At 40.6% G+C, this 22789-nt stretch overlaps 1 protein-coding gene across 1 annotated transcript in view; it reads left to right on the forward strand.

The window, feature by feature from the left end:
- The window catches only part of CD2AP (CD2 associated protein), a 157182-nt gene that overhangs the window by 73036 nt on the left and 61357 nt on the right, over nt 1–22789 (forward strand). Inside the window, exons 3-5 of the mRNA XM_077811530.1 lie at nt 421–574; nt 12718–12818; nt 20584–20704. Coding sequence (XP_077667656.1) covers nt 421–574; nt 12718–12818; nt 20584–20704 — 376 coding nt within the window. The remainder of the gene's footprint in view (nt 1–420; nt 575–12717; nt 12819–20583; nt 20705–22789) is intronic.

Consider the following 22789-nt stretch of genomic DNA (forward strand, 5'->3'; position numbering starts at 1 on the left):
GAAATACTGACAAAGCACAAATATGTTGTAATGCAGCTTTTATATTGATTTTCCCAGATTTCAGTGCATGCAGTTGTTTTTGTATAGAGATTGGAGTAGTTGACCAGAATTCAGGACACCTGATTTCTTTTCCTGCTTCTGGACTCTCTGGGTACCTCAGTTTACCTATCTGTTAATTCCATACAACATCTAACTTACAAGGGTGTAGGGAGGATTCATGTTAAAAGTATCTTGAGATGCTTGGATGACAGATGATGTATAACTGGAAAGTGTTTTCTCCGTTACACCATGGAAAACGAGTACTTGAGTCTACAATAGACTAGGGAATGTCTCAGAAGGAATCCTATGATCTTTCAGCTAACTTAAATTACCCCTCAGTTTTGTAAATCTGTTCTGCCTTCTCTTTTTTTTTTTTACCAGGAAGTTAAGAAGGACCCTGAACCTAAGGATGATGGTTTGCCAATCAAGAGTGAGAGGCATGGAACTGTAGCAAGCCTTGTGCAGCGCATGAGCACCTACGGTCTTCCAGCAGGAGGATTTCAACCCCATCCTCAATCCAAAAGCTTCAAAAAGAGTATGTAGCTCCCCCTTTCCTTGCATTATATAAGGTACCTAAGATCAATGGCTTATAATACTTGTTTTCTCACCACTTTTACTCAGTGTTGCTTGAATTTTTTTTTTTTTAGGGCCTATGGAGACCTGGGCGATGGGTGGGGCACTCCACTGCAGTCACTGTAGGTTTATATCTGAGCAGAACTTGGCCCTCTGACTTCATTGTGGTTCCATGGATGTAGCTGTGCTATATTGAGGACTGTATCAGAACTGCAAACTATCACTTTAAGAGTCGGGTGGTGGGAGGAGGAGGAGGGGAGTGACAGGTTTCATGGTCCTGCTCACCAGCTAGAGGGCTCTGTAGGGAAGGCGTACCCTAGTCAAATTCTGCCTGCAGATATGTGCAAAACGTTTATATTGCATTCTGTAGAAGCCCTGTGCACTCGCATCTGAGAGCAGAGTTTGGCCCACTGTAAAATGCAGAAGATACAGAATGTGTTGTTCACCATAAAATTCCACCGAAGAAAGGACTTTGCTGTTCTGCCATTTTGCAGTTCTCTGGGTGAAGCTCTGAGTGCAGCAACATAATACCTGGAGTGCAGGGTGGTTCACTGGCATTGTCGGGTGGTGGTCATCCTGCATCTTTTAGGCCATTTTGAACACTGAACACTATGATCTCTTATCTGCAGAAGGAGGCAGGAGAAATCAGCCAAATTTGTGATGTCATCTCCTTTGTTAGAGGGTCAGTTCTGTCTGAGCAATCAAAAATTCATTTTCCTATCTCGAGTAAAGGAAACATGTCTGTTCAGTGGAGCTCTTAGCTCAATTTTCTTTTAATATTTTATGTACCTTGTCCTGCGTTGAGTGGTACTAAAAATCATGTTTATGGCATTGTGAGTTTGCATAGTGCTGTACAAACAGTTATGTTCCCAGTTATGTTCCCTTCCCTAAAGAATTTATAATCTAAGATAGAAGAGACAAATGCAAGACACTCGTTAGCAGTTAAGTTAGGGGAGGGTGCAAGTATTAGACGTCAGATATGATTAATATCTGCTTTCCTGGTCCATTGAGCATCTGTTCCAAGAACACTTTGGAAAGCAAGGTTAAAACTGCTTTCAGTAGAACCCTAATGCATTTCTAGATCTGTACAACCTTGAGATGGTTCCAGAGGCTTGACTCTCACCATAATGAAGGGAGAGTGCCTTACAAAGGGTGAGACATTTATGAGAGATAATTTAGATCAGAAGGAAATGTTTATAGCCGTTTCCATAGTAGCCAGCATAGAGCCTGTTGCTCTTGACCAGACTCCAAAATCCTTGCTGGAAGTGCTGTTGTATCCTGGAAATCTTTTTAGAGAAGCTCTGTCTCACATCCTGAAGTCTCTGAGAATTCCAGGCTCCTGCTGATACTTAAGAAATGTTTCTAGGGTCATTTCTTTTGAGAATCCAAGGTTTTCTGACAGGATAGCAGATTGTCACTCTCTGGTTCATTCAGATTTCTTCTGTTTGGTAAAATTGCTAAATCCTGCATCTTCTCAACTGACATCTCTTTGAAGACTCATTGAAGAGTGTTCTCTCTCTCAAGAAGTCTAAGGAGGCCTTTTTCTGATAGTAAAGGAGACCACAGGGTTCTCTGTGGTACAGATGTGACTTCATCTTGTGACTTCATATCCCTTGGGTTGTAGACACTGTCTCCTGTGTTAATTAACTCAAGCCTAGTAGTATTATATGGCAAAACTCCTTTCTCCTTTCACTCTAGCATGCATTCTATCAAATTGCAAGTAATCCCAAAAACTAATTTGTGGGCAGAACACTTAATCTCAGTCTGTTTCCCCCCTGATTTTGGAGAATTTTTCAGATGGTTTAATATGAGGTGTCATTCGAAGTAGTTTTGGAACAAATTGAAAAACTCAACAGTAATAAGTCACCAGGGCCAGTTGGTATTCACCCAAGGGTTCTGAAGGAACTCAAATATGAAATTGCAGAACTACTAACTGTAGTCTGTACCCTATCATTTAAATCAACTTCTGTACCAAATGACTGGAGGATAACTAATGTGACGCCAACTTTTATAAGGGGCTCCAGAGATGATCCCGGCAATTACAGGCCAGTAAGCCCGACTTCAGTACCAGGCAAATTGGTTGAAACTATAGTAAAGAGCAAAGTTGTCAGACACATAGATGAACATCATTTGTTGGGACATTACATTGTTTTTGTAAAGAGAAATCATGCCTCACCAATCTACTGGAATTCTTTGAGGGGGTCAACAAGCATGTGGACAAGAGGGAATCTAGTGGGTATAGTGTACTTAGATTTTCAGAGAGCCTTTGACAAGGTCCCTCTCCAAAGGCTCTTACTCAAAGTAAACTGTCATGGGATAAGAGGGAAGGTCCTTTCATGGATTGGTCACTGGTTAAAAGATAGGAAACAAAGGGTAGGAATAAATGGTCAGTTCTCAGAATGGAGAGAGGTAAATAGTTCTGTCCTTCAGGGGTCTGTACTGGGACAAGTCCTGTTCAACATATTCATAAATGATCTGGAAAAAGGGGTAAGCAGTGAGGTAGCAACATTTTCAGATGATTCAAAACTATGCAGTCTGCTTGGGACTTAACTATCTTGAGAAGAGCTACAAAAGCATCTCATAAAACTGGGTGACGGGCCAACAAAATGGCAGATAAAATTCAGTGTTGATAAATGCCAAGTAATGCACATTGAAAAACATAATCCCAACTGTACATATAAAATGATGGGGTCTAAATTAGCAGTTACCACTCAAGAAAGAGATCTTGGAGTCATTGTGGATAGTTCTCTGAAAACATCCACTCAGTGTGCAGCGGCAGTCAAAAAAGTGAACAGAATGTTGGGAATCATTAAGAAAGTGGTAGGCCCACATCTTGACTACTGTATGCAGATGTGGTCGCCCCATCTCAAAAAAGGTATATTGGAAAAGGTTCAGAAAAGGGCAACAAAAATGAGCAGGGGTATGGAACGGCTGCCATATGAGGAAAGATTAATAAGACTGGAACTTTTCAGCTTGGAAAAGAGACGACTAAGGGGCGATATGATAGAGGTCTATAAAATCATGACTGGGGTGGAGAAAGTAAATAAGGAAGTGTTGTTTACTCCTTCTCATAACACAAGAACTGGTGGTCACCAAATGAAATTAATAGGCAGCAGGTTTAAAACAGGCAAAAGGAAGTATTTTTTTCACACAATGCGCAGTCAACCTGTGGAACTCCTTACTAGAGAATGTTGTGAAGGCCAAGACTACAACAGAGTTCAAAAAAGAACTAGGTAAGTTCATGGAGGATAGGTTCATCAATGTCTTTTGGCCAGGATGGGTAGGAATGGTGTCCCTAACCTCTATTTGCCAGAAGCTGGGAATGGGTGACAGAGTGGATCACTTGATTACCTTTTCTTTCATTCTCTCTGGGGCACCTGGCATTGGCCACTGTCAGAAGGCAGAATACTGGGCTAGGTGGATCATTGGTCTGACCCAGTATGGCCATTTTTATGTTCTTATATTTTGTAGTTTTCAAGGCCTCTAGTAGCTTCCACAGATGCTGGGCCTGAAAGAGACAAAAATGTTAGGTTTATTTTCCACGTTGACTCTTTGACCTCTGTAAGAATTTATCTTCACTTTCTCATCAACCTATCCCATTGCAGGTTTTTGTTTGTGTCTTCTGGGCACAGATGCTGGAGGTTCAGGGCCCTCCTTTTTTGCCTTAACACAACTCTCAAAGGTATTGGCAGCTGAACTTGAAAAGGAAGGTGTCAAGGCTCATTCCCCACTCTGGCAGTATGAGTCCAGAAGGTGGGGGCCCACAAGGATTCTAAAAATAAATTCTTGCCACTCCAGGCTTGTATTAAATTCCCAAGGTTACAGCTTTTCTCTGACCTTGGCTTGGTAAACGCTGCCACCGCCCAAGTGAAAAACTGCCTCTTGCAAATCCTGGAAAAACTCACTTGGGGAGATTTCCCTGGGGCCCCTCAGCTTTTCCACCCCTCCCTTGTGGAAGCAGAGAAAGAAAACAAACAAACCAGCTGTTGCCACCAGCTAATTGAAAAACACAGGCACAGACCTTTTAAAATACAAAACTAATCAGGTTCTTAAAGGTAAATTTTATTTAAAAAAAAAAAAGAAGAAAGGAAACACATCTGGAAAATCAGGCTATTGCTAGATTTTTATAGAGTAACTGAAAAGGGGTTAAACACCAGGAATGGCTCCCAGGGGTCCAGCTTTACATTACAAAAGAAAACAAACAAAAATACCTAAGCTTAGCACAGAGGAAATCCACAAGCCGAAATAAAGAAACAAACCTGATCGCATCTATCTAAACATTCCCTGTCCCAATGAATCCTTCTAGGTATGGGAGATGATTTTTCATACCTGGTCCAAACTTTATACTACATTCCTGCTGCCCCTGTCTCTTCAGCCAAGAGAGAACAACAGAGGGACAAAGGGAAAGCTTTTTTCCCATTTTAAAAAGTTCTAGCCTTCCATTGGCTCTTTTGGTCAGGTGCCCACTCCCTTTACTTTACCTGGGGGACTTTTTTAACCCTTTACAGGTAAAGCAAGCAGAGAACAGACACCAAGAGGGACTTTATAGCTAACTGGACAGCTGGGTGTCCATAAAAGGGAGCTTTCCCACTCCCCTTCATTTATCACGGAAGGGCATTCTCATTACCCATAGAGGAAGCAGTGGTTCATTCGGGCAAGGCTGTTTTGCTATAATCTGGGCCTTGAGCAGAGGTGAAGATTTATTGGATGCTCATGGCTGCATTGCAAGATTAAGAGCTTATTAATTGCTGTCTCAGAACATGTCTGGTAGGACTACTGATCCAGTGGTTGGGGGAAGGCAGTAGATGTGATATGCCTTGATGTTAGTAAGGCTTTTTGGCACAGTTCCGCATGACATTCTCAGAAGTAAACTAGGGAAATGTTGTCTAGATGAAATTACTGTAGGGTGGATACACAAATGTAAAGACCATACTGAGAGTAGTTGTCAATGGGTTGCTGTCAAATTGGGAGGGCATATCTAGTGGGCTCCCACAGGGGTCATTCCTGGGTCCAGTACTCTTCAATATATATTCATTAATGAGTTGGATAGTGGAGTGGAGAGTGTGCTTATAAAATTTTCAGATGACACCAAACTTGGAGGGGTTGCAAGCACCTGGGAGAACAGATTTAAAATTCAGAATGACCTGGACAAATTGGAGAATTGGTCTGTGTTCAACATGATGAAATTCAATAAAGACAAGTGCAGAATACTTCACTTAAGATGGAAAATCAATGCACAGCTACAAATGGGAAATAACTAACTAGGTAGCAGTACTGCTGTAAAGGATCTGGGGGTTATAGTGGACCATAAACTGAATATGAGTTGTCAGTGTCATGCAGCTGCAAAAAAAGCTAATATGATTCTGGGATGTGCGATGGGGTGCTCCACTCCACTAGGATGGCACCTCCTCCTGATCACTCTCAGGAATAGCTCGTCAGGTCAACACCCCTTCCCGTGGTTGCATGCAGTCTCTCCGCTTCTCTCTCTGGGTCTGCAGCCCTTCTCTCGCTTCACAAACTTCTGCTGCTTCTTCGTGAATCATCCCTCTATGCGTTTTCCCCTTCTGGGGTATTGAAGAATTCAGTCAGTCATCCTAAGCAGTCTTCCCATTCACTGACACATAGTGCCAACCCCTCAGTGGCTGGCAGGGGAACCCGGGCCTTCCTTCTACTCTGGGATCCTCTAGCAAGTAGTCAAAGGCCTGTTCCCTCTTAGGTAAAGGCAGTAAGACCTGAGTCCTATGCTACCTTCCTGGCTTCCCCCCTCTCTGGGTTTCTGGCCCAAACACGCCTCCCTTCTCCTAGGAAGTGACTGCAGAGTTTCCCAGCAGCCCCCTTTCAGCTTCCAGTTTTCTGTTGTTGTAAAGCCCAGCTCAGATCAGTCCTCCCCAGCTGGGCTCCCTCACTCAGTCTGGGGATTCGGCTGACCAAGTTTTTTATATTACACTGACTGACCAAGAGAATATGAATTCAGAATTCATAAAATGTTAATATACTGTTGGCCTGTCAACTGGCAATGCCTCCTAAGAAGTGGGTCAGCACATATGTGTAGAAATTGCACTGAAAAGCTGGTTTACTTGTCTTCTCCATGACATGTTTGGTGCAACTTCTATTCAATAAAACAGAGGACCAGCCTGTGATGTAATCATTCTAGGTTTCCACAGATTATCTGGGAAGTCTCTTACTAAGACTGTGAAATAACAAAATTGGCAATCCATGTATTTCCATTTCTTGCTCCTTCCACTGTTAAAGAAATCCAGAGAACACCCAATTTGTTGTCTGCTAAGTTTAAACAGCTGTAGAGATGCTATAGCATTCTTCTTGGATCCCATGATCTCTGCGAACTGATGAATCTAAAATTTATGGTTTCTGCAGGGTTTGTCCTTGAAGCAACAATCATCTGTATTGTGAGATTGTGCCTCTAGCAAAAGCACAGGTTTATTTTAGTGTTGTCTATATTGTGCTTTCTGCCTAGCCCTCGGTTTATTTATTGCATAGGTTACATGATACTCTCTCCGCTCCCTGACATCTTTAGTAGCTGTCTCAAATGATACTACAATTTCTTGTACATATTTTAGGGTCAAATTAGCTTCAGTCAGTAGATGGTTTTTGTATTGCTTCATTTTGTGTACCACATGCTAACCAGTCCCTTAATGCATCACTTAAACTATCAATGCTCTGTTAATTTCCTTAATCCAGCCAGATATTCAGAAATTTTCATTTTCTTTTTGGTTCCATATACAAAAATGAACATAATCTCAAGTCATTAGTGGCTTTAGGGGTGGGTGATTTTGTAGAATTTCCACACTCGGTAAGTGTTTTCTCTGGATTCAATAGGAGCTTTTACCTATGCAGCAGGTTATAAATTGAAGTCTTTGATACACTCTGTGAAATGGACACTCTCTTCTCATCCGTTTTTACTGTTAACTGTAATATACAATTCCAATCTCTATGTAGGTGGGCCAGTCCTTTACTGAGCTATCAAACAAGTCCATTTTCCCCAAATAGCTAGGAAGTTTTAACCTTTTTTTCCCTCAAAATCAGCAGTCTACTCAGTTGAAGTGGCACCAGGCTGAAGTTTCCTTTCTGTTTCCCTAGCCCTCTGCAGTCACTCTGTTTCATTTGTATTGCTGCATCAGGATTCCATCTTCAATGCTAATTGTTGTTTGGGAAAGTAACTTGATGTCACAAAACTTTGCGAATGTCAGGCAGGTTCTTCAGCATGAGAGGCCAGAACAGCACTAAATAACTGCTAAGAGTTAAAAACTCAAAAGTTTCTTTTATCACAGCGATTTCCAGCACAGACAATTTTGCTTGTTCCATTAAAGAACTGTACGTTACTGCAACAGGGAGGCCTGGGACTAGCTAGCCTTGTTCAGTCAGCCCTGCCTGTGCCATAATTAGCTGTCCTGTCCCCCCTGGAGGAGCTGGACTAATTGGGGTCAGATGATAGCCTGATAAACACCTGGGCCTAATAAGGGTCTGAGAAAACCCAGTTTGGGAGGAAGAACTACAGAGAGCTAACTGGGCTTCTGTGGACAGCCCTAAAGCAGGGTTTAGGGGACTCCAGGGAAGCAGCTTGGGAGTCTTTGCTATACTCCAAAGTGTGGAGACTCACAGAAGGCAGGCTGAAGAGGAGCCCAAGTGGGGCAAAAGTAACTTTTGGGTTTTTTGGTCTTTTGTTACTCCAAAAGGAGATTGAACTCTGAGAGTGACCCAGCCAGAGGGTTGAGTCACCTGAATCCCTGGGAGAAACAGAAAACCTGGGGGACAGGAAATTGAGGCAGGGAGCACCTGCAGAAGTATGCTTGGCCAGCAAGTGAGAGGCAGGGCAGGCATGACCTGTGACAGTTACTCTCTATATAATTTGACTTTTCCTTATTTTGTCAGCCACCTATGTTGCTATATCCTCTCCTAAAAACTGCTAATACAGAGCTGCTTCTTTGGCAATTAACTTCCTCCAAGGTGACTGAAGAATACTGTTGTGCACATTCTTCTCCAATGTTACTGAGTGTGGCCATTCTTTAGGACTGTTTCTAATAGCATTGGGACAATATCTCTTATCTATATTTGTAGTCACTAGCGCCTTTATTTAACATTTAAAAAGTCTTTACTTTTTTTGCTTTTAATATCTATTTTAATGTGAAACTGAAGTTATTTTACTATGTATTCTTTGGGGGAGGACTTCTGTGGCTTTTGCAAGAAAGTGCATTCGCTACATATGCGGTGTCTTACCTGGCAAAGTTTCTGAGGTGGGAACATTAGTTGAATAACTTTCTGAATGAGCAGAAAAAGAAACAAGAAAGCTAAAACAAAAGTTAAGCTATATGCAGATTTATGTTGAATGCTCCCATTTCCAGGCTCAGTGTGGCATTTAGCACAGAAATATTTTTCAGCAGCCAGAAACATGGATCCAGCTGTGGCACCTAATGTCTTATGGCTTTACTGTTTTTATTGCCAGGCTCTTGCCACTAAGAAAGTGCGTGAAGGACTGTGCTGGTTCTTTGTGAAGTTGTTAAAGGAGTGAACGTCATTTAAAAGAGCTCCAGTGTATTTTGACTTTGTATTGCTCTATGATGACGTGGGTTCTCTTCATCAGTACTTCCCTTTCCCCACGGAAGTGAGGTGGCTCTCACAAGGTAATACGTGAAAGACTTCAGATTAAGAGTGGAAATGTATGTTTCCCTGAATGATCAGCAATCTCCTTTTGTTCATGCTTTCTATATTAATCTTAAGTGCCATGTTTACCTTTGACTGCCTTGAGCATCTGAATGAGCTTCTCTCCAGGAGCAGAATATGAATGTTCTGTGTAAGCTTGACAAAGAAGCATTCTTAAGGAAGCTTGGAAACTGGTCTCTTTGAGCACAAGGCAGAAACGTGGTATAATTTCCTCTTGATTTAGACGTCCTCAAGAAAATTGGTCACGAACTTGAGTCAGCATCTGAGGGAACTTCAGACCCACTTTTGGGACTGCTTCCCTCATGACCTTTTAGAGAAGAAAGATCACTAACTTAGTCCAAAATGACAGGTTTCAGAGTAACAGCCGTGTTAGTCTGTATTCGCAAAAAGAAAAGGAGTCCTTGTGGCACCTTAGAGACTAGTAAGCCGTTGCAGGGCAGATAAAGAGCTCTTTCCTGTGACGAGATCCTGCTTGGGGCCATATTATTAAAAGATGCTCTACTGTATTGAGTTAAAATATTTTTGAAATTGAGCGAAGTATCATCAAAATTAGTATCTTCCATCCCTGGAAGACTTAATACATGTGAATATTGGGTGTGGCTATAAATTGCTAGAATAAAATCTGTCCATGCCCCTGCAGGGGCCGGATCAGAGGCTGGAGCCAGGTCGGGCCTGTGGCCAGGGTTGCAGGCCTTGCTGCGGTTGGGCTGGAGCAGAGCACAGCTGGGTGGTGATCCCTCCCAACCTCTCATGGGGGCTAACCTGGGCCCCACTCCGCCACCTTCAACGTTCCTTCATGCCCCCTTGAGGGGGCATTCTCCACAGTTTTGGGACCACTGTTCTAGGTGAACCATAATTATGAAATTACATGAAGTACTAGTACATCACCAGAACACCACAAGCTGCTTATGTTCCAATTAGCCTCTCCAGCCTGTCCCTTTAAGTGGAGTGGTGGAACCATGTTGCATTTGACCACATATTCAGCCAGTTTTTGAATTCTTGCTGGCCTCTGTTCTTGACCCAAGGAGCCCACAAAGCATGCATAGGCACATCCCTTCCTCCCACAATGTGAGGAAGGGCAACTGGAGCTGCCTGGAAGATAGCAGAGGGGCAGAAGAGGCCAGTGAGGCCCTTTACACTTTCAATATTCAGTAACACAAGAACACTTCTTGATTGGAATGTATGTGGTGGCTTTTTTTGTTTTTTTTTGTAAAACACCCCCTTGCAGTGAACCAAAACCTATTTCTGGCCAGGTGGGTATATTGTCTTGGCAGCAATGGTACAGGATCAGTATGGAAATGGGGCAGATTAGGGAAAATATTTTTAGAAAGTAACCCACAGTATACGGATCTTGAACATATTGCTTGCTGTTTTTCTTATCTATCTTCTGGCTCTTTCAGATTATAAACATGTTTTCCTCTGTATTTGTATGTCCCCTAAGGTGATACATTCTTAATTCTAATTGTGAGTTTGGGGCAGTTCTGTAATCTCAGTGGCAGCTTTTAGATCTTTTCAACTGGTAAAGTGAACTTTAAGGCTTTATTGAAGGCACATAGCTTTTCTCCTCCTGAGATGTAGAACTTGGGGGTAGCCAGTGTAGCAGCTGTGTACTTAAGTAACCAAAAAGCAATGTATATCATGTAAGTAAAGATTGTTGCCCCATGCTTTTTTTATATGTTGTCTTAAATTTTGGCGTCTGTGTTGGGAACTGTCTCTATGTGTTGACAGCACCCAGCAGTAGTTGGGCAGTACTGGAATACAAATAATAATAAAATCATAGAAATGTAGGGCTGGAAGGGACCTCGAGAGGCCTCGAAGGGACCTCATAGTCCATTCCACTCTACTGAGGCAGGACCAAGTATACATAGACAATCCTCGACAGGTGTTTGTCTAACCTGTCCTTTAAAACCTTCTATGATAGGGTTTCCACAATCTTCCTTGGTAACCTATATCAGAATTTAACCACCCTTGTAGTGGGAAAGTTTTCCCCAATATCTAACCTAAATCTCCTTTGCTGCGGATTAATCTTATTATTTGTCCTATCTCAGTGGATATGGAGAAGCACTGATCACCATATAATAGCACTTAAGATCTATGAAGATGCTTATCAGGTCCCTCTTTCAGTCGTCTTTTTCTCAAGACTAATCATGCCCAGTTTTTTAACCTTTCCTCAAAGGTCAGATTTTCTAAACCTGTTGTTTTTGTTGCTCTTCCCTGGACACACACAGCAATTTGTCCACATCTTTTTTTTTTTTTTTTTTTAAAGTGTGGTGCCCAAGCCTGGACATGGCACTCCAGCTGAAGCACCAGCAGTACTGAATAAAGCAGGACAGTTACCTCCTGTATCCTACATGCAACACTCCTGTTAATACACCCAGAATAAAAATGTTCATTCAAGATGGAAGTTGCCTTGGAAAGTTTACTATCTGCTTATTAGCTGGAAAACTTCTAGAAGTTCTACTTCTAGTGGGATAAGAAGAAACCATCAAGGCTGCTACAGTAGTGTCATTTCAATATTAATCTGGAAAACTCTAACCTTGTGACGTGTACAGATTCGGCTTGTGGTGCTACTGCAAGCTGCTTGAGCTCTCTCTTACCAGGATGCCATCAGTCCTTTAATATTTGCATAGCCGTGTATCTTTCGTCTGTGAAATATCCTGTAGTGGGTTGCCTTTTCTTCCTAGATTCTTTTTGTGCCACTTAATACTGATTGATTAAATGATAGGCTTCATATCCTGATTTACATGCTGGAACTGGAAAAAGTTTTGTACTCCTCGGAGTCCAATGAAACCCATGCCCCTTTTTTTTTATTATGTTCAGGTTCTGAATGCTCAGGCAAAACAAATATTATTACCCCCAAATTAATACCTAACAAGGTATTTTTATTTCATGCAAAGGATGTCAGCATTTCCTTGCTGTGCAGATCATCTGACATTTTTGTAGGGATGGGTGTTTGCGAGAAAGTGTAGTCATAAAACTTGAGATTCATAAATGTACACCAGAATTACTCCCTATGCCTAGATCAGTGCAGTAGGTAGCTGACAGCTGTTTTGATTGTTGCAGTCTTCTCACAGGAAGTAGCTTGAAAATAATTGAACTGCTTAATCTATGACTCAGTTATGTATTAATATGCTGGTAATAGGTAGTACACTGTTTACTCCTTTGTAATTGGCAGAGTGTAAAGCTCAAAAATGGAAGCAGTCAGTATTTGTAAAGGTCTACCTAGCTCAGGGCAAGCTGGATTTATACTGATGTAAATGGACAATTGGAAAACTAGAAACTAAGGAAGTATAGTTAGCTCCTTGGGATGATTTACAGGTGTTGTGTTCAGATATGATCCTTGAAAGATTTGAATATGGAAAAGTACACAATTTATTTTTAGGCAGTTTCATTTTAATTATGTTTTTATAATGTCCCTTCCACCAGAGTTAAAGAAGCGGCAGTGTAAAGTGCTGTTTGAGTATATTCCACAGAACGAGGATGAACTGGAGCTCAAGGTGGGGGATGTTATTGACATTAATGAAGAGGTAAGTTATGTTTATAGAACTAATCCACTCGCATTTGGCCCAAATGAAACCTTTATTTGGCTGAAACATTGCAAAAATGGTGAGGGAGGCATGATTTTCTGTCTCTAAAATTTTTAGTTTAGAGGTTTTCTGTTTTAGGAATAGCAAAATGTTAAATTAACAAAGACCTAGTGTTTAGCAAATACTAGTCTATAAGTTATTCAAGGAATAACATGTACATTAGTAAATCATGTTCCATTACACATTAATTTCCTAAAAATACTTTCTAGTTCTTTATGGTTTGTACGTGTCATCTTTGCCTAGAGGTTGTGTTGCTATACGGACTCAAGTTATTTCTGGCAGATCATCTGTAAGTTCACACACAGGAGCCAGGCTTAGATGAGAGTTGCGTTATTAGGCTAGACTTTTAGGGGTTGTCTTTTCTTGCAAAGTATTGTCTTTTATTCTTGAACCTTTGAACAAATCAAAGTAGCAACAAATGTGTAGTAGATCAAACTTGGCAGCCATTTGCTGAGGAGTGCAGATCATCATGAACACACCACTCCATTGCATTCTCTTTGCATTAGCATACTGAATACAGAGTGCAGTTAAAGAGCTCTGTCTTGATATTGAAAACCTTTCATGACATTGTCCCTACCTACCTGGAAGCTCAACCATATCCTCCCATGATAGCTGCTTTACTCGAACAGTCAAACTTTCAACCTGTAGTGGGGTGGCTTGTGAGTGTGGGAAGAAGGAACTTTCACAGGAACTATAGTATGGAACCTAGGGAAAAAGGTAAGCATGACCCCAGAAGCAGCCATTTTCGGACCTAGGTGCAAAATTTATTCTTCAGCTCAACTTTCTCAAATCTGCACGTTTTTCTAGCTATTTCTCCTAAAGTCTATGAAGGAAGGAAGGGAGATTTACTGTTCCTTCTATTTTTAAGCATTTGGGAGGCTCTCGGATACTGTATTATATGGGGGGACAATATAATTAGCTACATGGAAACCAGCAGTGTTTTATTGTTTGTTCGTTTTTTGTTTTTTTTTTAAATATGCAGTTTGACCTGGCTCCAGCTCTTCAGATAAGTTTGACCTATTAAGGGGCGCTGATATCCTCCCCAGAATAATACATGTTGCAAAAAGGGCCTTGTATATCCAGAGAACAGAGCAATCCTCATGATTTCAGATGTTTAGGGTTAAGCCTCATTTGACCTGTAGAATTTTTTGCTAATTTTTAATAAACAGAGCAAATGCTTTTGCAGATTATGGCTTAAAGATGACTTCTAAAATCACAATACATAAGTAGTTTTTTTACTCCTCCAGGCAAATCTCATATTTTTAATGTGTAGTTAATGCTTAGGTATAACAGTGATAAGTTCTTTATCAACACAGATAGAGAATATTGCTCATTCAACAGGCAGTTTTCATTGACAATAATAATAAAATGTTTACGAAATTGCTGTTCCCAAACCTTTGATCCCAAGATCTGAATTCTTTGTATCACATGATGCAATGAATTGTACCAAGCAGCCTTACAGAAGGTAAAAGATCCAAGGCAATATTTAAACAAGTTACCTGATGCTATTTTTCATTCCTGGCATCCTTCAGCTGTGTTTGTTCAAAGGTAGTAGTGTATATGTTTGATATAGATCCAGGCATTGTCACTGGCCTTCTCCATCAGGTTTCCAAGTGACTTAATGACCCTGGTTTACTGGGAGGAGTGATCCTGTAAATGTGGTGGCTGTTGCAAGGACTAATGTTAATAACATTTTTGATTTTTTTTCTGGATCTTCTCAAGAGTTCAATACAGGGAGTCCTCAGACTTATGACACAATTCATTCCTCAGAATTGCGTTGTAAGTCAAAACTGCTTTTCCCATAGGAATCAGTGGTATGAAGGGGGGATTGGTTCCTGAACCAAGGCTTCATACGTGATTTTTCACCACAGTAACCCAGATTTTTGTACTAAATGAATTATAGATGACTAATGTTGCAACATCAATGTATTTACTGAACACTGTATTTTGTAAACATCATTCAAATAATCACACAAACTCACATATGCTGCCCAGAGTGCAGGCAAAACACAGGCTCAGAAAGCCAGGAAGAATGGCATACATGCTGAGTCTAAGCAATCACTGTTCATGCTTTTTGATTGGCTGAGCCTGGGGCTGGGAGCCAATCAAAAATAAGTGGAAACCGGACCTGGCAACAAGCTATCTTGCTGCCTCAAAGCCAATCAGAAGCGACCCCTTCCAGCTCCATATCACTGTAATGCAATCAGGAAGTGATTTCAAGCAACTTTATGGAAATCAAGCATCATAAGGGTGAAACAAGTGTTGTAGGGGCGAAATGGGCAGTCAATTGAAAAGCGTCCGACGTAAGTTGGGCGTCGTAAGTCCAAGGACTCCCTGTATCTAGAAAAATGGCATAGTAGCTGGTGGAATGCAGATTATCAATCATACAGCAGGACACTTCCATACAGCTGCTGTCATGGTGATAATTCTAGCGTGATTTAGGATAAAGCTGACAAAGGGGGCAATTTTTGCTGTTTAGACGCAAAACCAGGAATGTGAACAGTTCCAGGAAACCATTACAAAACATAAAACATACCCAATGTGGCTTACCTTACAGGTTGCTGATTTCAATGAGGGACCAAAGTGCTCCTTGATAAATCTTGAGACAGAAGATATATAAATGACAATAATGTAATTCCCTTCTCTCTCAGGCTAGAGGGAATTCTGTTAACGTGCTTGTCTGTATTAGAAAAATAATCAGCTATGCCAGATTGAATCCCTCGAGATCTCTCTTCCGAGTGACTGTCGGAAGAGGTTCAGTAATTAGTTCAGTTTAAAAAGCATTTGTTTAAATATTTAAAATGCTTAGCCTAACCTGAGTAACTGTATAATCTTTCTGTTGTAAGCCCTTTGTTTCCTCAGTCTTTTCTTTCTTTCTGTTTGTTACCCCTGCTTATCATCATTATTATTATTTGATTTGTGTCAACATAGTGCTTTGAAGCCCCAGTCTTGTACCGTGACCCCGCTGTACTAGGTGCTATACAAACACAGAAACAAAAGACAGTCCGTGCCCCAAGCTGCTTAGAATCTGTGCAAAACTAGATGGTAAATTAATTGATTGGGACCTTCTTTGTAGTAATATTTATGACTTCTGCTACTACATTTACTGCTGCTACATAGTATATACTCTACAGCTGCAGCAGCTACAGATCTCAAGAAGGGTTGAGGCCATATTGGGCTAGGAAGCGTACATACACGGATTAAAACAGTCCCTGCCTTGAAGAGCTTAGTCTAAGAGAAGACCGATATAGACCAACAAAAAAAGCAACTTGCCAAAAACACAGTACAATTTTTCCTCAATTTTGCCATATAATAAACCCACTTTCCCTACCAATTTCCCTTTTTCCAGCTGTCAGTCAAGGTTTTAATGTGTCCTTTTAAGCCCCTAGCACAGATTTGAGAACTGTAAAACAATAAATACTAATGTCCTGTCATTCAGACTCATTCATCTATCGATCTTTCATTTACAGCCGATATTTTTAAATGTGTGGCCAGTGGTTTATTTGATTTAAATTATGTAACATCAGTGTTTTGAACAATATTCAAGCTTACAATTGGTAAGTGTTAGCAGCAGAACTGGATTTCTTTTTGACTGAAGGTTGGGAGTGAGCGAGCTTGCTTGGATCAGTTTCTCCTCTGTTTAGGCATCTGAAAATCACAATTTTTATCCCATTTTTTGTTGCAGTGGTTATGTTTGTGAATGTTTCTATGCAACTTCTTTAGTGACCACTATGTACAGATGGCGTTTAGTGAACGTAGTAGTAGTGCAGCTCCCTCTTGTGGTCAATACTGAACCTGTTACATGCAAGTGTAATGCAGTAGAATTCCAAATATCCAAATCGCTTGTGTGATTAAAAAAAAAAGGCTTGGATAGTTGGGAGTCAGTTAACATGAATTCTGTAGATTCGGGAGATATGCTGACAAGTTAGATGTTTGGACACTGAAGGTTTGGCTTCTGAGGGCTATAGTTCTTGTAAGATCTACCTGATTTAACCACACGTCTGGTTGTTGGGTTGTAATTCTGTACCTGGCAGAGGCAGGAATTTAACCAGGAAAGAAAAGTATTCTGTTCATGTTGTTATACCACCCCATTGCTAAACTAGCTGATCATTTAAGAAAGGAAGAAGTGAGCTTAGCAGGAAATGAAGAGTGGAGTTCACATTTCTGAACCCCCAGAAGTTTTGGGGAGTTTTGGACAGCACTCCTGTAGGTGATCTCAAGGTTGTTTTTTTTGTTTTTTGTTTTTTTAAAAGAATCTGAATAAATGGAAGGGATTGTCTCATGATCTAATGAAACAATTTTTGCCTTTGAGGATGCTTTTCTAATGTTCCATACATCCAGAAATAATACCTATTTTAAATCAGTTTTGTTGATGTGTCACAAATGTATGTGCTATATTTAGCACAGAAATGTCTTCTAAACAGTTTCATGCTGTATTGCTTACAAAATGCAGTGATTGAGTTGAAACTGTAAATAAATCTTTTTGTAATCTGGGTATTAATTTCATGTCAGAACAGAAACAGATTATATGAAATGGAAGGCAGAGCTCTGAATAGCTAAATTTTTAAGATTAGATAATACCGAAGTTCATAGCTATTTAGTATCTTATCAAAGCAAGTACAGCTATTTTTTTTTCACATGGTGAAATCCAAATTGCTAATTGAATTTCTTTCCAGAATCATGCATGTCATTTCAAAAGTCAGTTTTTTCATTGTTGAAGACAGCATGACAGCGCTTCAGTGTAGACACTACCTATGCTGGATTCTCTTGGCCTAGGTAATCCACCTTCCTAAGAGGCAGTAGCTAGGTTGACAGAAGAATTATTCCATTGACCTAGCGCTGTCTACACAAGGACTTAGGTCTGCTTAACTATGCCACTCACAGGTATGGATTTTTCACACCCTTGAGCAATGTGTTATGCTGACTTAATTTTTAAGTGTAGACCAGGTCTTAGCCAAGTGGAAATGTTTCTCTGTCTGGGTGCAATAGAAATGTATATTCCCAGAAGCTGCAGGTATTCCTCTTATTCTCGACTATCTTCTTTCCCCCAAAACAGTGGGTTTGCTCTTCAACTCTTTGTGGGTCCACTTGGCAGCAATCAGTATGTACCACCCAACTTCACATAGTTACTCAGTTTTTGCTCACCCACTGACTACTAGAGTCTGGAAGAGTCTAATCAGACTCTGTCCTCCAGTAAGGAAACCTACTCCTCAGTGGGACTTAAACCTTGTTTTTTCAGTGCTTGTTTGCTTGCCATTCTAATCCGTGGCTACATGTTCCATGTCTTGCCTGACTGTGAAGGTTGCATTCTTAGTGGCCATCACCTTAGGCAGGAGGGTGGGAGAGCACTGATGACAGATCTGTCTTATGTCATATTCCATGTCTCATTGTATTTACATCCTAAGTCGTTTAAGAGTTTCACCTGAACCAGTCAATTCACTGACCTGTCGTTTTTTGGGTTTTTTTTCCCCCCTCCCCATTCCACATGCATCTGAAAAAGTGAAACTTCATTCCATTGAGCATGACAAGCCATAGTCTTTTATCTACAAAGGATAAATCCAGTGAGAAAGAGTTTGAGGTCAAGCTCTATCCTCTGAGGATCCCTAAATGGATTTCAAGTGGTATCTCATTCTATGAGCTCTCTAATCTTCCTCTGCTTCGTTGGGTGCAGGCTCATCCTACAAGAGCACAAGCAACATCAATGACATTGCTTCAGGAAATACCTCTCCTTGACATTTGCAAAGCGGCTATGTAGAGTTCCATCCACACATTTGCAAGACATTATGCTTTAGTACAGGACTCCCGATGCATCCTTTGGAATGGTGGGCCTTCAAACTGCTCTGCCTCCTGTGTCCTCGCACCCTCCTCCTACTTGAGTACTGCTGGTCAGTCACCCACAGTGGAATATACACAGGGCCCAGCAGTCCATGAAGAAGAGCAAGTTAGTTACTTTTAATAATTGGAGATTCTTCAAGTTGTGTGATCCCTATCTGTATTGTTCTACTTGTCCTCCTTCCCCTCTGCTTTGAATCATTCCTGGATCCATGTAGAGGAGGAGGATCTGGAGAGGTGGTCTGTCTGCTCTGCCCTTTATCTCCTCAGTTGGAGACATAAAGAGGGCAAGGGGGCATGCCGCGAACGAAGATTTTTCCTACTGGGGGCGCATAGAGCGTGTGCGTACCCACAGTGGAATATGGATAGGGATCACGTATCTTGAAGAACCTCCAGTTACTATAAGGTAAATAACTTTCCCAGTGATATGTACTCTAGGAATAGCACACATGTCTAGTTTTATTACCTTCTTCTTGAAGTACAGTTTGGGGTGTAAAAAGCTGAATGGTGCCTGAGGAGGAAACTGGCAAACTGTGATAACTGGGCGAACAGTTCCTTTCTTTTGCTATTTGGGAGCATTTATAAGCAGGTTTTGGACACCAGTTTTTATTTCCGTCCCATATAGAATGTGCCAATCAGTGGATCCGGGATTTTTAAAACCAGATCAACAGCTACAGAATTTTAAGTGCAGATCAAAGACAGGGAAAAGGCCTAACATTGACTACCCAACAATAGTCGTCATCTCATTAGGCAATCATATTCGAGAACCAGGATGTCTTTGGTCAGAAAGACAATCCTGACCATAAAAACGTGTCCTCCAATGGGCAGTCATGATCTTTGCATTCAAACAGTAAATCTTTCCACTCAAATGAAGAAAATGAGCTTTCATTTAAAAAGCATGCCCTGGGTCAGGCACAGAAACTTAAAACACGAGACTAAAACAGACCATGTAAAGTCTCAATATTTTTTCCTGTTACTTTTTGTCCTCTGTATGTAAAACACATCTTCAAACCACAAAGTAAAACAATAATAAACTGCAACTTTTGGAGTATATTTAACTGGTGTTCATTTAAAGAGTGGATTGTGTATATTATGGTTCTGAAAATTATTTTAAAATGATTTTGATAGCATGTCTTTTATACAGTGCCAGCAGTTGTTTCCCCCCCGTTTCTTTATGATCTAGGCGTGTCAGACTGTTTTTAGTTCTGCTTTAAATTATACAGTTTCCTTAATGGTTTAAAAATACTTCAGCTGAAGGAGGGTCATGGAATAACTAACACCAAGAATCTGGAATCCCGTGAGTCCCAAGAATTGGGGCATTAGAGTTCACCATGGGGTCCCAAGGGCTTTAACTCCTAAGCAGGACTTCTTATCTCCAGTGGGGAAAAAATAAAAATTGGCATCCATTATTTTACAACCAATTTAATACTTTTCCTTCCCATTAAGTTTGGATCACTTGATTATTGGGAGACGGCAGACTTGTAGAATTCTACTTGGGAAAGAGAGAGGGGAAAAAAGATCTGTCCGCTGATGATTAGTTTTAATTTCACATCTTTTTTGCCACTCAAAATAGGAGTAAGTGATGAGGGTCCCTCTTATGCTGTAGAATAATTGCTGTGCTGAGAAAAGTAGTGATAAAACACATTTCTTGAGATGTGGCTGCCACTGTATCCTTCATGATTTTCTTCATTTTGTTGAAGTTTTGAACTTTTTCAAAGTATTTGCTAGCTTCATATTGTGTAGTTATAGTGTCTAGTGATAGAATTATTTGAATTCCTACTCTTAGCTATACTGCCATAGTTATTTATTGCCGTATCAGTGAGTTTGTTTCCCTTTGCTTTATTACTAATATGGGAAATATCTCTTTTTACAGGTAGAAGAAGGCTGGTGGAGTGGAACACTAAATGGCAAGTCAGGATTATTTCCTTCAAACTTTGTAAAAGAATTAGAATTGACAGATGATGGGGAAACACAAGAAGTTCTGGAGGACACAGGTAATAATCCATCATATTATCTAGAATACAGTACCCTTATCACAGTAACTTATACCAAGAATTTAGTTTTGGAAAGCTACAGCAATAATGAAAGGAAAGTTATGTAGATTGTGAGGGCAGGGACTATCCCTTTGTAAAGCAAGTAGAACCCTGGTTTGAGAGAACCTCAATAATTTGAGAGAACCTCACAAAAATGTAATTACATTTTTTCTTATGTCTCCAATCACAAAATTAAGGTTAAGGCCCTGATCTTGCAAACACTTAAGTGCATAACTTCAGTGATAATAGGAGTATTCATATGCTTAGAGTTAAGTTTTAGGATTGGGACCTAAAATTATAATTCCTTCATATCAAGAAGTAAGTATTTGGGTTTTTTTATTTTTCTCACCCTATTCTGACAACCATGACACTGCTGGCTAGCACTAAGGGTTTAACCTGAATGGATTTGGTAATAGGCCTAAAGCAATATAAAGGTATCACTAAATTTGAAATACTTCACATGGAGTGTTGAATTTTAGGAGGAGGGGATGCCGGATTCTCTGGTTGCCATTAGCAGTAATGTATGATACATCCCCATTATGCCGTGTCTTGTGTCCTTGATGAATTTCCCTTTTTAATATTACCAACTTCAACTATTAACTCATCACTTTAGGATTACATCAAATTTCAATCCTTTGTGGTTATGGTTTCATGACCAGGAGAATGGCAGAAGTAGACTGTAATAGCTGAAAAGCATCATAATGTTGATAGGGACTCCAAGCAAATGAATGGTTTATAGGAAATGCAATGACTTAATCTAGTTTCTGTAAACTGTAATTTAGAGAAGACTTTACAGTTTGAAGAAGAAAAACTTGCTCATATAGAACACTGTTTGTCCACAGTGATATGCAAAGTGAACAAATCAGTACTAAAAACTGATCTTAAGACCTGTTTTTTTTGACAACTACATAGTGATCAAAGAAAAGAGAGCATTGCAAAAATTTCAGTAGACTGTACTTTAGCTGTAAGGGGCTCTGAGCTTTTAGTTTCTGGCAAGGTGGTGCCTAGAGCTGGAAGAGAGAATACGCTAATGTGGGGAATATTTCTGCGGGTTTTGCATCAGTGCTGGAAAAGTTATCAGAAGCAGGACAAAAGTGTGAACTGTTCTGAACAATTCAGGAATTAGTTTAGCAGCTGTTCTGTGAATCAGGACTAAAGACTAGTTGGTTTAAAAATAGCTGTTAAATTCACAAATCCAGTGTCTGTGCTGTGAAATTATGTTTTTCATTTCCAAACATAGTGTTCTGCATAACTTGCAATGAAAGCCTATTTTCTGGTGGTAGCTATTAAGGATCTGTTCTTTTCAGAAATGCTGAATGTGTAACTACATTTGGAGTTGCAGGTGCTCAGCACTTCTGAAAATCATGTTCCCAATAGCTACCATGCATTATATTTTGAGCAACATTATTTTTTTTTCTTCCCTGTTTGCCAGAGACAGCAACAATTGAGTAAGCCCCCCATAAGGGTGTGATCCTTTAAGACTAACATGCATCTTGTAGCCTAGAGGCTTCCTATCAGTGAGAAGAAGAGCTGGAGGGGAGTGCTTTTGTAGATGGGTATTTCCCTCATAGATGCACAAAGAGTAACATGCTTAAAGGAAGGTAGGGAGAAGATTAAGGCCCATATGACCAGTTCTCAAATCACAGTTGCAGGAGGGGGAGTGTTCCATCAGAAATGGAACACAGCAGTTCTGAGGAGTTCATACATACATACGAGCCCCTAGAAAGAGCTCGAGTTGAAGGGCTAAAGTTAAATGATATGAAAGGGTATTTTGAGTTTGATAAATAATTGGAGTTTTAAGTTTCAAATGACTTTTATTTTTCCCATGCATTCTTCAGGTGGAAAGCCAGTTTGCTTGTAAATACTAGTGTGGGGGTCTTTTAAGCTAAAACATTTAAAAGCAGCTCCTTGGTCAGGGGTGGGCAAACTACGGCTGCGGGCTGCATCTGGCCCTCAAGCTCCCGCCGGGGAACAGGGCCTGGGACTTTTCCCACTCCAGCCGGGAAGTGGGGTCAGGGGCTTGCCCCACATACGCGGCTCCCGAAA

This window comes from Eretmochelys imbricata, chromosome 3, assembly GCF_965152235.1.
Source record: "Eretmochelys imbricata isolate rEreImb1 chromosome 3, rEreImb1.hap1, whole genome shotgun sequence".
Classification (NCBI taxonomy): domain Eukaryota; kingdom Metazoa; phylum Chordata; order Testudines; family Cheloniidae; genus Eretmochelys; species Eretmochelys imbricata.